Source organism: Zonotrichia leucophrys, chromosome 3 (assembly GCF_028769735.1).
Source record: "Zonotrichia leucophrys gambelii isolate GWCS_2022_RI chromosome 3, RI_Zleu_2.0, whole genome shotgun sequence".
NCBI classification, from domain to species: domain Eukaryota; kingdom Metazoa; phylum Chordata; class Aves; order Passeriformes; family Passerellidae; genus Zonotrichia; species Zonotrichia leucophrys.
Genome location: NC_088172.1, coordinates 80,111,961 through 80,127,957, shown reverse-complemented (window position 1 = coordinate 80,127,957; position 15,997 = coordinate 80,111,961). Strand labels below are relative to the sequence as shown.

The 15,997-nt window shown below is 52.3% G+C and overlaps 1 protein-coding gene across 1 annotated transcript; it reads right to left on the bottom strand.

The window, feature by feature from the left end:
- Positions 1 to 11,582: 11,582 nt before the first annotated feature.
- On the bottom strand, positions 11,583 to 15,775 carry SIX2 (SIX homeobox 2). Its single transcript, XM_064707017.1, has 2 exons — positions 15,156 to 15,775; positions 11,583 to 12,681 (listed from the first exon to the last, which is right to left on the bottom strand). Exons 1-2 carry the CDS (start codon positions 15,713 to 15,715, stop codon positions 12,378 to 12,380), a joined length of 864 nt encoding a protein of 287 aa, XP_064563087.1. The 5' UTR covers positions 15,716 to 15,775; the 3' UTR covers positions 11,583 to 12,377.
- Positions 15,776 to 15,997: the final 222 nt, after the last annotated feature.

Sequence of the window (15,997 nt, the reverse complement as noted above, 5' to 3'; positions counted from 1 at the left end):
AAGGAAATGAGTACCCATTAGAGACCATGTGCATCAACTGCAAGATTTTCTCATTGCAGAAACAGTGACTTACTGACAGCATTTTGCCAGTGAAATTCTGCCCAAATCACCACTTCTTTGGAAATGGTGGAGAATTCTGGGAGAACAGGCTCTGATGAAATGTTAACTGTACACTGTGCTATGTCCCATCAGATCACAAAATGTGCACTGTTACTGTATTGTGGTAGAGAATGCTGATGGCAGTGAAAGGTAAAATACAGGTTTTTGGCTTTGCAGTGTGAGAGAACAAAGCTGTGTAATTAATTGCAGCATTCCTCAGAGGTCACAGCAATGCCAGCCCCAATGGACAACGCTAAACTTGATGGGCAGAGGGGCCAAGATTTGATGAAGCACTTGGGAAAATGTGTCAGTGACACTTCCACCTGTCTCTCTCAGATGCTCAGAGAATTTATAGGGCTCTTTTGGCTGAGAGTTTTCATCTACTAGTGAGTCTTAAAAGGTGTTTGAGATAACACTGGGCTATCGGGAGTTTGGAATTCCAGGCTTGTTAGCCAATTCCCTGTCCCAGATTGCTCAGCTGTAAAATGCTTTTGCTGCTTTTGCTTACAGGTGCCTGTAGCCGTACCAGTATCCTGAAGCACACAGGTCACACCGGGTGTTCTTCTTGCTGACCTTCACTCTGTAATGGACAGTCAGATTTGCAGTCTTGCCTGTTTTGAAGAGTTGAGTGTGGGTTCTCAGAAATATTTTGTCCCCCTCCTTTTTTTTAAGCATCGTCAATTAGGTCTCCACATCTAGTAAAAAAATCAACCCACTGGATTTGCAAACCTGCCATTTCAACACAACCATAGATGAAATGCAGCACCTATTTCAACTGGATAAAACTTACCTGTTTGTAAATGACAGAAGATTTATGAAATATCAGTGTCACTGGCCTGCTTGTACACAGTGATTTTGTTTCTGGTTGAATGTAACCAGAGACTAGATTCTGTTGCCACAAAGTTAAAAGGTGAGATTAATTTCTATTATGCCATAAATAAATGCAGAGTTCTATAAGCTTTATCTGGCTTCTGTTCTCACTTCTTCCCCTCTGGTCTTCCCCAGTCAGTACTGCTGCACCAGCTGGGGATGCCAGTGATGCACATCTGAGCAGGAAGCACTGGGACCAGCAAACACAGGTTTCCAAGTCATTATTTGGGAAATACACACAAATGTACAAACTCTTCCCACCTACCCAGCTTTATTCACTCCTTGGAGAGCAGGGATTTACAAGAAATGAGGAAACATTAATTATAACAATGTCTGTTCTGGACATACATGAACACAAGCAGATTTTGCAGATGAAATGTCAGTGAGTGCTGGTGGCAGTGGGTCCATGTGCTGGTGCTGGTGAATAAAACCAACCTGCATTTTTTTCCTCCCTCCTCCCTCCCTGGGCTCTGCTCTGGCTGCTGGGTCCCTGTCAGCTGCAGTGTTGACTCGCTGACACCGTTTCATTTCTGCATGACACAACAGAACCGGCCTCAGAGATTCCTTTATAGTGCCACAGATAGACCTAAACAGATGCTCCAAACAGATGTAATCAAACACAGATGTGATCTGAGGAATCCCAGGCGGGCTCTGAGATCCAGCCAAACTGTACAGAGCACAGACTGAAAATGCAACAAGGGGCTCACCTTTCCCCCCTGCTGAAGCTGGCTGAGCAGAGATAGGTATGCAGATATGAGCATGCACCAGCTGCTGGGGGACATCTGGGGGCAGCCTGGCTGCAGGAGGGACCCATCATCCTCCAGTAGTGCCTGCCCCTGCCCAGCGCTGGATGCATTGCTGTCCTTGGAGAATTTGGTAGTAGATGACTTTGTCAAAGTCAGCTGTTTTCATTACCCAAACAGCCTGGTCTTCCAAAGGGACTGCATCCAAAGAGACCCTGACTCTTTCCTTTTAGTTGATGGTGAGTGACAAGGGGTGGATGAGTTTTCTCTAACTTGCAGAGGGCAGTAAAGCCATTCCTACTCATGTAAAACCACTTGTCCTGGGGCGTATCCATGGAAGGGAGGTTGGGGACATTGCAGAGTGAAGAAAGTAGGGGAGTTAATGCCAGAAATGAGAATGGGGAGCGTGGGTCTTTCTTTTCATGTCAACATGTCTGGTGCTGTTGCTGGGGTTCAGTGACTCCTTGCATCTCCTTATACATTTGCTGAAGGGAAGATGGGTCAGAGGGCAAACAGTGACAAAAATAATGGGTTTGTGTAAGAGTGGTGCCACCCAGAGCAAGTCCCAAATTGGAGGTGAGTACCGCGGGGTGGGGGGGGGGGGGATAGTAGAGAGGGCTGGAACCATATCAGGGAAGTTTTTACCTAATAATTTCTTCATATGAGGGTGGGAAAATCCTCGAGATGCAGTTATCTAGGCAAAGGCAATGTGCATTTCTAGGAGAGAGAATTAATCCCTTCTTAAATTGACTCATGCTATGGGCTTGATCCAAAGTCCATGGAAAAACTCTCACTGACTTCACAGCTCCTTGGGGGGTAGGTGGGAACTTTGCCACTGTCTTCAAAAAGAACAGGGCCAAGCTTTAGCCCTTGGCTGAAAAACAAATCAAGGAAAAGACACAAATCCTGTTCAAATACATTAGAAAGAATTTATTATTTGAATTTCTGTAGCTATACTGTTACTAGTAACATTAAACACCCATGAATCTATGTTTTAAAGCATGTTGTACCTAAATAGAAGTTGAAAACATGTCTGCTTACATGTTTGTTGGATATGAGTCACTTAATAGAAAAAGTAGCCATAGAGATTGTATAGACTGAAAGTAACATATTAAATAGGCTTCTTTGAGTCCTTCAGATTTAGTGTCAACTGTTTTCTGGTTAGTGCAAATGACCACTTTTCAGAATAGCTGTTTTTCTTAACTTCTCTTACAGAAATGAGCTGGGTGACAGTAGCTATGATTTCAGCAGACCAGGCAGGTGGAGATTTTTTTTCAAAAGCTTATACTAATAAATTGATGACAATGCGAAAAGTATTAATAGGAAATATAAAATATCCATTTGTCAAAGTCCTGCAGAAAAAAAATAGAATTTTAACAAGCTTTCTATGTAAAATCCTCATAAGACATTGAAATGGTAGAAAAGTTTTGGAGAGGTCTTTTGAAATGAAGTAGTAGTTCTAAATTTAGATTCAGATTAATATACAGTGCATACACGCAGAAAGATTTTTAGAAAGAAGCTGAGATTGTGTTCATGATTATGCTAACAAAGAAAAAAGATTGTTGCAAAGATTGAGATTTGCAACACTTTCTGAGATTTTTTCCAACGTCCTGTTTCTTTAACTTCTTTTACATTTTCCGTACCTAAAAATAGGTGACACCAAACTAAACTGGCTTTGACCCCAGCTGCCCTTGCCACCAAAACCATCCTCGAAAAGCACTGACTTTCACCGGCTCCACATTCATCTCGGGATGATCTGAGCACGCGGTTTGCGTTCAAGAATGCCCTGTAAATATAAACAACTACTACTACTGGAGTACATTTAATGACAAAAATGTGCTAATGCCGCGCTGACGACACTGGCCCTGGAATTACATTCCTTATAAGGGCGGCGCTGCTCGGCCGGGCCGGGCGGGCTGCGGGGCGGCCCCTGCCGCACTACCCTGACCATCCTCATCTCTGTCCGCAGCGAAGTAACCTAAGGCGAAGGTGTGTGCGCCCACCCTCCGAGGGTCCCCCCTCCCAGCGCCCTGCGGGGACGCTCACCGACGGTGCCTCACGGTCGGCAGCACGAAACACCGGGAAAAGTGAGGGCGAGCCCACCTCTCACCCTAAAACTCTTACTCCTCCGAGCTGCGAAGAAATAATAAAATGCTTTTGGGGAAAAAAAAAAAAATTAAATAAAAAGAAATCCTCAGCCCCGCGCCGCCGCGGGACCGAGAAGGGCAGCTCGGGCAGCGCCCACGCGTGTGCGGATACCTCGGTCCTGTCCCTCCCTGGCGCAGCTCGCAGGGCAGAGCGAAGTGCGGGATGGCCTCCCGGGGGACTTTGGGATCAGAAGCCGTGTTCCCGCTTGGCAGTCCCACCCCGAGGCCAGAGCGGCCGCTCGGAAGGGCTGGTGAGGGCCCTCCCGTCCAGCTCCCGGCTCAGTGCCGATGGGAAGTGCCCGCCTACCGAGGAGCTGCTTTTAATTAGGCGCGACAATGACCTTCTCCTCGGCCAGGGGAGGCGAGTCAAGTGCTTTTGCACTCACGGCCGCTATGCTGCCTTCGATGGAGGCTTTGCCCAAGCAGCTCTTAAAGTTGCGGCAACAGAAGGGTTAAAAAAGCCCCCGCAGCCCCGGTGGCCGGAGGGGATCCCGCCGTGTCACCGACCCCCGATGGTCCCACCGGCAGCGGGATGCGGCAGAGCGGGAGACGGGCGGGCCCCTGTGCCCCACGTCTTTCCCTGTCCCCCCGATACCGCTTCAGGGCGCAGATCCCTCTCCTGTCTCTCACACCACCCAAAATGACAGAGAGGGGCAGCGGGTTTGTTCTCTTGTTTTTGCATTTGAAGGAAAAAATCCCACTTTTCCCGACTTTAACAGTTCCTTCCCCCGCTTCTCCGTCTTCTCTGATGGAAGAAGAAGGATCCCGGCGAGGCCCCGGGCCGGCCCGCGGCAGGCGGGAGGGCTACTGCACGGCAGCGGCTCGTGCAGTATCTAGGTGCCCGCAGGATGAGCCCCGCGGTGTCCCCGCCGATGCCCCCGGCCTCAGACCCGCTCTGGCCCGGGCATGTTCCCTAGAGCTGGAGCTGGTCCCGCTGCTTGCCCGGCTCAGGAGCTGGTTCGGAAGGTGCCCAGGGCTTGGGGAGCGAGCGGGGAACCCGCTGCCGGGCGGGTTAAGCGGGGCCACGGCAGCTCCGGGACCTGCCCCCGCCAACACCAAACAGGCACGCGGGGCTTTGTCGTCTCCATTGGCCCCTTTGAGGGGGCATCTTTGGAGAACTGCAAAGAAAATACTGCCTTGCAGTCTCTGTAATCCACGGTTTTCATTTACTATTATTCAATCAGGATTTATCTCTGTTTTTTTAGGAGGCTACTTTTCCAGGGCTGTTACTCGATACTGATCCATTAAATCATTCCAGCTGAGAGATTAAATGTATGATTTGCAACCAGCTGGATTTCTTAAATGGTGTCTTCGCCTCCCTTCAGAGTATGAGCAGACCCGACGAGAAAACACTTTGCTTTGGCATGGAAACTCTCACATTTGCCCGAAAATTACCACACGGAGTTCATTCAATGCCAACAGTATTCTCTTCCTTTCTCTTCACTAGATTAGATTTCCCCCAGCCATAAAATTACTCCAAAAGCAGATACCATCGCAATGGCAAAGCACGCCAAGCGAGCGGGTAGGCAGCAGGCTCAAGCCTTCCCTCGTTCTTACCCTGCAGCCGCTCTCTGCGTCCCGCCGGGCTGCTCCGGCTCCAGCGAGCCCATTCCCCATTCAAGCAGCTCCGGCCCAGGGGAGCGGGACTCGGGGCGAGCTGGGCACTTGGGGGGCTGCGATCCCGCAACCCTCGGGGCCGATGGCAGGGACCTTCTGTGTCCTCGCAGGTGGCGGGGGTCAAGGGCAGGCTGGCGAGACAGAGCCCCCGGACAGAGCTCCCCGCTGGGGCGATGCGGAGGAAGGAGGGACCCCTTCCCACTGACACTAGGCCAGGCAATAAATACACTCGATTTAGGGTAATTACGGGAGAGCGACTGGCCGCCCTCCACCTAAGGAGATTCCCCACGGGGACGGCATCGCGGAGACTGGCCATCAGATCTCAAATACCCTGGTAACGTGGGAAACACTGCTGCTTCGGCTATGCCAGTCTCGCCCGAAAAATAAAAAAAGACCCCTCCAAGCTAAAAGGGATCTGGGGCATTTTCTCCCACTCAAACCATACCGTAGAGACACCACACCTGGGGGGATTTGCCGCACCTATAGGGGGAAAAGCATTTTCTGGGCACGCTCGGGGAGACGGAGCCGGACCCGCACACACCCACAGCAGCGGCAGAACCCCGCATCAGTCAGCGACTCCTCTTCCCTCTGACCGCCTTGGTCTCTGCTAAAAGCTCCAGCGGGGTGGGATCTTCCACTAATTCGGGGAAGCAGCGAGGCGACCTGCTCAGGGACAAATCCCAATCCCACGCCCCTCTCTCCACGGCTGCCCGTGGGGCCGCCCGGTTCCGTGCAGGCTCAGCGCTGCCAACGCGTCTCTGCCCCACGTCTGCTTCGTTTGGGTCAGGGAGCTTTCCTAAGCTCCCTGACTTTCCAGTTGCTGATATTTTTGTTGGGTGTGCTCTTGACACGCTCTTAACAGCGATGTTCCAAACTGTTCATAATTTTTTAGCGTTCCCTCCTTTCCCTAGCCCCAGCCGTGGCCTCGCTCGGTGCGCGGTGCGCTGCTCGATCCGAGCATTGGGCTCTTCGGTAACCGAGTGTGTCACGGAACGGGGAGAAACCCAGCCATGCCTGCCCCGCACAGCCGGGGAGCGCCGTTCACGGGCTCCGGGAGTCCCTGTGTCCGGAGGAGGCAGTGCCCTTCCCCGCTCTCCCTTGGCTTGGGCGGCGGAGCGGAGCGGACCACGTCCTTGGGAAGGACGGCGTGTCCACCCGCTGCTGAGGGAGCCACTTCCCCCGGGCACCTGCCGCCGGCGTTTCCAAAGCACCGGGCAAAAGCCGGGCCCCGCAGCGGGGACAGCAGATGCTCGCCTTCCGGAGGAGGTGGGAAAGAAAGGGAAGAAAAGTGGGGAGCGGGATTAGATGTCCCGTCGGAGCCTGCCCGCGCCGTGCTCGGCTCCCTGAACAGGGTGGTTGGGGTTCGGAACGGTGAAACCTTTACTGCTAAAGTGCCCTCTGATCTAATTCCCTGCTCTCTCTACCTCCAGCACGTCTACATCGCTTTGGAATGGCGCATACCTCTGCCCAGACCCAAACTCCTGCACGACTAGAAATCGCTCTTCCAATATCATTCATTGGAATTTGTCCAACTTTGCAGAAAACTGCACACTTGATAAAGTCCCTCTTTATAACTCTTCACACACCCCGTTTTTTGTCGTCCTCCCTGTTGCCAGTCAGTCTTGCCTGGGCTGACACCCAAGCGAGCTCCTGACAGTCACTTTTCAGACTCAGATGTTCGTCTTACATGCGTTAGCTCCAAATGCTGCTTCGGTTTTTGCGCTGCAGCCTATTCTTGGAGAGCAAGGCAAAGCAAATGAATATTCCCGATGAAGGTAGCTTTCAACGGATTCTTTACAAAATCTATTCCCCCTTCCTCCCTCCCACCCCCTGGGTACACACGCACCATACCGAGGTTTGCATTTTTCATGGCAGGACAAGTGAGTCTATAAAAGGCATGTTTGTTTTTCCTGGCTGTTTCAAATATGTATTTCCTGGAGGACTTCGCATCTGATGGGGTCATCAGAAGCACATGTGCGATTTTCATCTTTCCAAGTGATTTCTCCTCTCCTACCGTCCTTTCTTTGCCAGCACGATATGCTGATTTGACATTTTACCTGTTCGTCCACCTTATTTACACTAAACCATCCTCTCCACCCCAGACTCTTGGTGAGGTTCCAATTTGTTTTGGTGTGTCTGACTGGGTCTTCTTGGTTTTGTTTGTTTGTGTTTTGGTTTTGTTTGTTGGTTTGTTTGTTTTGGGGGGGCAGGTGTTTAAAACTAATTTTTTTTTCCCTACACGGCTTGGGCTGGAGGGGATCTGCCGGCCAGCTGCACACCGGACTCCGGGACTCCGGGACTCCGGATAAAGGCGGACCTGATATTCAGACCTGGAGACGGAGCATTCTTACCCAAACACGGAAAAAAAAAAAAAAAAAAAAAAAAAAAAAGGTCGTTAATAAATGATCCCCTCCTCCCGTTTATTTTAATAGTAAGGAGACGGACCTTCTTCCCGAGTAAGGAGGCGCCTGCTCGATGCATGGAAGGGAAGCTTTGAGCACCGCTCCCCGTAGCAAAATAGGAAGAAGGTTATCCCGCAGCCCAGCTCCGACGTTTATGTATTTTTTTCCAAATCCCAGAGCTACTTTCCCTCAGACAAAACCCTCACCTTTTCCTTGTGTACTGAAGCACTGAAAGTTCCCTTCAGTATATTTTTCTTGGCTGCCTGAGCTCAGCGTTTTGATTCACTAAGCAGAAGAGCTCTGCAGTCAGGGCCAGTGCCCAGTGTTTTCATCGCCACCCCCGTACATTATTTGTCATGCTCAAGTGAGGGTTTGTTCAAGGCAAAAGCCTGCTTGCTCATACTGGGCTGCATTTGTTTCTCCTAAAGAAGGCAAGAGATTTTGTTTCCGGGTCTGGTAACAGGAGCCCCGGTGCCTTACACAAACATCGCTGGGCGGGCAGGGGCACTCCCAAGGCTTTTGGTTCCGGGGCTGCAGCAGCCCCCCTCAAACACATTGAGATGTTGGTTAGGCCCAAACTGCTGCACCAGATTTGGGGAGAAGAGGAAAAGGAGCTTTCTCCAGGGTAGCTCACAAAAATTTGCCAAGAGGGCGGCTTCTCCCGTGTAGATCATGTCGAGTGTCTCCAAAAATGGCTTCTGTTATCCAAAGGAAAATGCAGCCACCCAGCCTTGTAGATGAGAGTCCTGATTACCCCCAAGAGCCTGGAAGGGCTCGCAGATGGAAGGTGTTCAACCAGCAAGCTCTGTCATACGGTCATCTATTCATAGGAAAGGCTCTTCGTCCTATAAACTTGCTACCTGTCCCCAGAAAAGTGGCGGAATTTGTGCCGCATATCCAGCAGGCTGTCGGGATGCTCTCTCATCGCATCCATCTGTATTTCCCCGTCAGAGTGACGAACTGCGCCTTGCCAGGAAGGACAGAACTGTTTTCTGTCTCAAATGAGCTATTTCTCTCCCGGTTCTCTTCAGCACAGCACCATGTCCGTGAAAGCTCATACAATAAAATACAGCAGGAAAAAACCCCTCTGCCCTAGCGCACGTCAGTATTCAGCACGCTGCTGTCTAAAGGACTGACTCCATTTACACTTCCCGCAAATGCTGAATACATTGTTTAATTTGGTAAGATTATATTTCGAGGTCAAACACTGCATGCATATATATTACATTTACACATACGTACATATAGATGGGTGTGTATGTAAATATAGGTATGTGTGTGTGCGCCTATATGAGACAGACAGAGAGTGCTGCTCTTCCCAAATTGTCCAAGCTATAGACGATCTGCCGTGCAATTTGCCTGCCACATCCTGGCCTCAGTCCGAGGGTAGCCAGGGGAAGTTTCATGGATAAAACCTGCTGGAATCGAACTGTCTTTTTATTTATTCCCCAAAACCCATGCGGGTACCCCAGGAACAACCAACCCTGAGATATGTCCCATGTAACCTAATGCTAGTGAATCATAACTAATCTGTTTAAAACCAAGGATTAGTCACGTCAGTTTCGGCATATTCCTCTATCGGGAACTTTTTTTGTGCGTGGAAAATTGGAGGGATTTGGGCTAATTTTCCAAACATCAGTACTAAGACAAGTACGGTCTGATAAAATGAGTCTTAACATGTTCGGGGTTTCAGGTTGCGTTACACACGTCCCATCATAGGGGCTTTGAGCTGTGTGCATCCTTAATGCCAGATTGACCTGCAGATTTTTTTCCTTACTGCATGATTTTTGTTTCTAGCCATCTTTAAGTGGCTTCAGCGACTCGCTGTCTCTTAATTCATCCATGTATAAGTGATCCTCACTGAAACGCACATGAGTTTTCACAGATCCCACTCTTTCAAAGGGCCTTTCTCACCGTGTCAGCTCTTCATTTACTTTCCCCGATCGAATTCTGCCTTCTCTGTGCAATATGACCTTTTATTAATCACGTAAACCCCATCCTGTTTTCATACTGCCTCTTTAAATATTCCTCATCTTGGCTTTACTCTTTCCCATTTTTTCTTTCTCCAGCGGGCAAAGCCTTAACGCTTTATTTCGCTTTCGAGGCCATGTTTTATTAACCCAGACAGTCTGTTTCCATCCCAAACTTATTTTTATCTACAAAATTACAATATAATAACTATCCCATTAATTAATTCTTTGCCATATCGCACCGCTGTGTGTGTGTTATTTTACAGGGAGCAGAGATTTTCTGTAGTTCTAGAAAGCAGTGGTTCCTCTACTTGCAAATTATTTATTTTCAAAGAATTAAAGTCCATAGCTAAAATTATTAGATGCCCCTCAGCAGAAATAACAGGATCCTCTGTTTAGACCCTGATGCACGTAAGGCCACACTGGGTGCTCCCACAGCTCAGGCATCAGCCTCATCATCTTTGCTGCTGAAAAAAATCACCCCTAAGCGCAGGAGCGGGGGAAACATAAACCCGCATAGACTACATTGTCTCTCATAAAATATTGCACCCCGCTGCACCCCAGCATAAGGAGAAAACTGGATTTATAGCCGCGACTAAGGGAGAGCTTTTTTCGAAGACCGAACCTCCCCATTGCCGACATCCATACATTCCCTGCTACAGACTTTTAATGGGACCTCAGAGAAATGTGCTTTTAGCGGACACCCGCAAACGCACAGAGGCGCTAATCCAGAGCCAGATTACATCAAATTAGGACACTGCCCCCACAATACTCCCACTGATTGAAATTTCAGCCAGCATCTGAAACCTGGACACGATCTTTGCTGATCTACACATTTTTCTATGCCGCTTGAAGTCAAATCGTTTTCTCGGTTTATTTTTCACAAGAAAATAATTCCAAAGAAGATTTTAAAAGACCAAAAATGAAGTTATAAAGCTGTTTGCAAGTTCTGAGAACATTTTAGGCACATAACATGTTCGGCTTCTAGCAAAGAACACGTTCGGCGAGGGTGCAAGCTGCAAGAGTCCTGAGCTCTTTTGATGGGGCAAAATGGCAAGTAACCTGCCTGACTCTTTGGCCACCCGGTGCTTACAGGAAAGGAAATTAAAAAGAAATAAAGAAAAATGAGAGGAATAGAGAAATCCTTCTCCCAGCATCCCGCAGGCGCCGGAAAGGCCTTTGCAGCCCAGTGTCCGTGCTGGCCCCGGAGCGGGGTCTGGCCACCCTCGGTTTGCCCACCCGCCCTGGGGACGAGGTGGGGGAGAGGGGGCGGCTTTTTGTCGGCCGGGGCAGGCGGGCAGCGGGGCAGAAGAGTCCGCAGCCTGCGGGGCCGTGCCCTTGGGGAGCAGGTGGGCGAGATCTCCGCCTCCCGCAGGGCCCGCACCGCCCGTCCTGCCCCTGCCCTCGGCTCTCCGCTCCCGCAGGGCACTTCGGCTGCCCGTGGCGTACAGCACTTCCCGGACCGGGCCGGCAAGGGGCCCGACGTGCCCGGGCCGAGCCGGGCAAGGTGGCGGGGCTCTGGCCAGCCATCACCGCCTGCCCCGGCATCCCAGCCAGGGCGCCCGCTCTGCTCCACTCGGGACTGAGCCCGAAAACACCCCGCGGGCGAGTGAAGCAGCCATACGCCGGGCTAGATTTCTAAATTTTATTATAAAATAAAAGCAGAAATATTTTCCAAAGAATGTATTCACATAATATAAACAATAAACAAAACTAAGGTGAGTGACTTGCGGTTGATACTGTCATTTAGGTCTAAACTTGAGCAGCAATTCCTGTTTTCCTTTTAAAACCCGCTCCAGCCCGCGTTGCACACCGAGGGTAAAATCTACCTCTGCCTTCCTTCGGGCCGGAGCTGGGCCATCATTTCCTTTCCCACCCAGCAAATGGCGAAAGCACCACATGGACAAGGCCAAAGAAGCTGTCTCTCTGCATAGCATCAGCTACAAGAAGGTTACAGAGTCTGCCTAGAGCGCGTGTTGCTGCTATATCTTGACTACGGCTTTTGTATTCTTAGTTGAAATTGTACATCGTACACCTGCCACGGATACATAGCTACAATAGAATAACGGGAGCGATGTGTAACTTTCAAACAGGCATGGCAAGAGCAGCCTTGCGTTCCCCTTTCTTCCCCACCCCCCCCAAAAAATAAAAATATTACGATGTGCCTCTTCCCACACAGACCGGCCCGATCGAGTGACAACACTGAGAGATTTGTGAAGTTAAGGCTGGAATGAGCTGCTACACCGATCAGCCTTACAGCCTGCCGTGAAAATCACGGCTCCTGTCCCACAGTCCTTACACGCCTGAAAACGCCTGTAAGCACCCTTAAGGCTTTTCACAATATCAGCTACCCACAGCGGAGTCCACTACCTTGCAAACCTGCAGCCAGCCTGCTGCCAAAGGGCACAACACTTCCACTAAGGTGTTTGTCATTGCTTTCAAAGTCCCTTGTAAGATTAAAGGAAAAAAAATAATAGGAAAAATTGAGGAAAGGAGGGCTGGCGCGAAGGAGTGAGCGTGTACACGGTTTTAAGAGCCCAGATCGACCAAATTAGATGACATGGGGTTGAGAATGGAGTCCTGCAAGCTGTGGTGGTGCATGGGGTCGGCGCTGGGCACGGGGATGGCGCTGGGGCCCTGGGGGTGGCCCAGGCCGTGCAGGGGCTGCAGCCCGGGGTTGGAGCTGAGCAGCAGCGCGGGGCTGGAGGAGGTGTGATCCGGGGTCCCTGACGGCGTCTTCTCGTCCTCTGAGCTCCCCAAAACTGTCTTATTCCCGTTCATTGACGCCGAGAGCGGGTTGTGGCTGTTGGAGTTGGAATTCTCGTTGTTTTCCCTATAGGAAACACAAAAGAGGGAGGGAAATCACCATGCGGCCGTGGCTCCGAGTGCGCACCGCGGGAGCGGGGGCGGCGGGGGGCTGGCTCCGGGGAGCAGCGAGCCGAGGGGAGCAGCGCAAAAACTCTGCGTTTAAAAACTCTGCCAACCTCCGAGGCCTCTTCATCTGGCACTTAGGTCTAAGGTCCACTGAGCTTGTAAACAGTCTCCCACCGGCCCAGCGGAAAGTGTCACTTTGCCAAACCGTAATTTTCTGCGTCCAAAGAGTTTGCACAGCGTGAGGAGGGGGGCGGAATGGAAGGGAGGAAGACTTTATTTAAAAAACAAACAAATAAAAAAAACCCAAAACTTTTTAACTTTAAAACTGCCCTAGGAGCTGAAGAGATGTTCAGCCATGATTTCTCCTGAGGAGGTCTAAGCCCTGCGAGCTGCAGGCAGGATGGCTCCGTGCAGCCCCGGGCTCACATCAGGAGGGAAAGTCTTTTCCTTAAGTAACTGGACGTGGTTTCTTTTCCCCCTCGCCCTGAGCTTCAAGCTCAAAACATAGCCCAATATGGACGATAAGGAAAGCGAGCAGAGTTAACCCGCTGCTTTCCTCTCGGGAAATGCTCGACACGGCCGCCGCTGCTCCCCCGTCCCGTCCCGGGGCGGCGTGGGCGCAGCCGGGACGGCCTCGCACGGCTCCGCGACGGGACAGCCGGCACCACCGGAGCGCTGCGACAAAGGCTCCGAAAGGCAGGACCTGGTTTCGAAATTCATCACCGGGTGAATACCAAGAAATCGCTGGAGGCGGGCCAAGCCCTTGCAGATATATCTATATATTTATATATCTATATATGGGGTTTTTTTTCGGTAACGTGATTGGCAAGAAGGGGTCGGGGCTGCCGTCTAGGCAAGGCTTCCTCGGCCTGCATAGCCCGCGTAGAAATACTTTAGACACCGTTCTGCTGAACTACTGACGGCAGTGCAAGCCTATTTAAAAGCTTCTGCGGAAGTTTTGTAACATGCTCTCTGGCAGAGGGGCCCTATCCTGCGGGATTTGGTCGGGAGAAGTTAAGCTATAGCACGGAAGGGTTTTCCTCACTAAGGGCTGCATGATGTGGCTGGAGACACTTACTGCCAAAAAAATAAAAATAGACAAGAAAGCTCTGTTTGAACAGGTTTTCTTGAGTGGATGGCAATCCCATGAACGGTCTGTTTTCCAACGCCTGGAGTGTAATATTAGGTTGAGTGTATTTTTCAATGTCAAAAATATTATTTGTCTCTGGAGACTTTTAAAATTTGATTCCTCGGGGGAAAAAAAAGGTATGGAATAAGTGTAACCTTCATTTCCTTTGGATATTTGAAGGTGAGTCCCTGCTATCAGCAATAAAAAGGATCTCTAACATCTCGTAAAACCAACACTTGTGAGGATTTGAAGGAAAATTAAAGCGCTAGCACAGTTTCGGGAAATAAATAGAGCAAATCTGTGCCCGAATCTGCCGGGCTGCACAGCAGGGCGGCCACGGCGCTGCCCGTTTCCAAAACACGGTTGGCAGAAACCAAAGATAGAAAGAATTCTCCTCGGAGGCACGGATCTACAGGATTCTGAGCCGCTAATTAACCCGCAGATCATGCGATCATACGATTGCCTGAACGGACCGGGCAGTTCAGTGAGCTAGTGAACGCAGTAAGAGGGCCCTTTTGGCCTCTTCGAACCGTCTTCCTAAGGCACAGGGACTGCTGACAGAAAAATCTGCCCGAATAGCGAGGGATGTAGGCATTAACCTCCTCCCGGCGATTAATGGTCCCTTCACTCCACATAACGTGAGAAACACAAAAACACAGCTGCAGAATCGTATTCGGCCTACGAACACACACCTATTGACGTGCGTTCATGAGCACCTTGCTGGGCAGCGAATAAGAGCTGCAAGGTCATGAGCGAGGCAGGAAGTGGCTCCACTCAGACCTTGTCCAGGTCTCCAGGAGCCCAGGACAGAGGATGTATTTGCTCAGACCAACGCTCAGACCCACGCGTTGCCGGCTACCCCTTCCTGCCCCGGGCTACCCTCACGGACACTCTCTGAGCCCTGCGGGGCGCGGAGCCCTCGGGTCCCGCCGCCGCCACCCCCGGCCTCTCCCGACGGGCCGCGGACCCGCACGGGCACCTCCGGCCGCGGCTCCTGGAGGCGGCAGGGCTGCTCGACCGGGGCTCTCCGCAGGCCGTGCGAAGCGTCCCGGGCAGCCGGGGCTGTGCGGGAAGCGGGCAGTCGGCGGGGAACGGGTCTCGGCCGCCTCTCCCGGGGCTACTTTTGGCGCACAGACGCCTTCACCGGGCCCCCAGCTCGGTTCTCTGGGCGCCCCCGAGGCGGAGAGGTCCCGTCCCCTCCCGGCGGGCCTTCCGCAGCGGGGGCCGGGGCAGATAGAGAGACCCGGGGTGAGCACCGGGGTCGGGGAGCCGCGGGCACCGGGGGAAGCCGTGGGAAGCCGTACCTTTCCTTGGCCTCGGCGGCGCGGTCCCGCTGCCGGCGGTTCTTGAACCAGTTGCTGACCTGGGTGGTGGTGAGGCCGGTGGCCTCGGCCAGCTCCCGCTTCTCGCGGGGGGACGGGTAGGGGTTGTGCGCGTACCACTCCCGGAGGACGCTGCGGCTCTTCTCCTTGAAGCAGTAGCTGGTCTCCTCGCCGTCCCAGATGGAGCGGGGCAGCGGGAACTTGCGGCGCACCCGGTACTTGCCCACCGCCCCTAGGGGTCGCCCCCGCAGCTTCTCCGCCTCGATGTAGTGCGCCTTCAGCCAGAGCTGCTGCAGCTTGGGGTGGTTGTGCGCCGAGAACTGGTGGCTCTCCAGGATCTTGTAGAGCTCGCGGAAGTTGCCCCGGTGGAAGGCCACCACCGCCTTGGCCTTCAGGACGCTCTCGTTCTTGTGGAGGTGCTCGCAGGCAGGGAGGGACCAGAGGAACCGCCCCAGCCGCTCGATGTTGCCGCCTTGCTGGAGCACCTCGCAGACGCAGGCCACTTGCTCTTGGGTGAAGCCAAAAGTCGGGAGCATCGACATGGTGAGCCCTGCCGCGCCGCGCGCCCTACGGCCGCATAGAGGGGAGCGGCGCGGGGCGGCGGGCAGCGCCCGGCATGCGGGGCCGGCCCCGGGGCGGCGGCGCCCGGCGGGGCCCGCTCGGGCGTCACGGCCGGGCGCGGGGGCCCACGGCCATCGGCGGCGCCCGGCCCCGGGGCGGTCGCGGGAGCCGGGGAAAAAGTGCGAAGAGCGACGAAAAAAAGTCTCGAGAGCCCGAGCGCGGGCGGCTTTTCCCCCCGGCCGCCGCCTCCTTTTTGTAAGTCC

Coding starts and splice junctions, on each gene's coding strand:
- SIX2 (XM_064707017.1), bottom strand. CDS start 15,715: ATGTCGATGCTCCCGACTTTTGGCTTCACCCAAGAGCAAGTGGCCTGC. Junction 12,682..15,155: donor GCCGCCGAGGCCAAGGAAAG/GTACGGCTTCCC, acceptor TGTTTCCTATAG/GGAAAACAACGAGAATTCCA.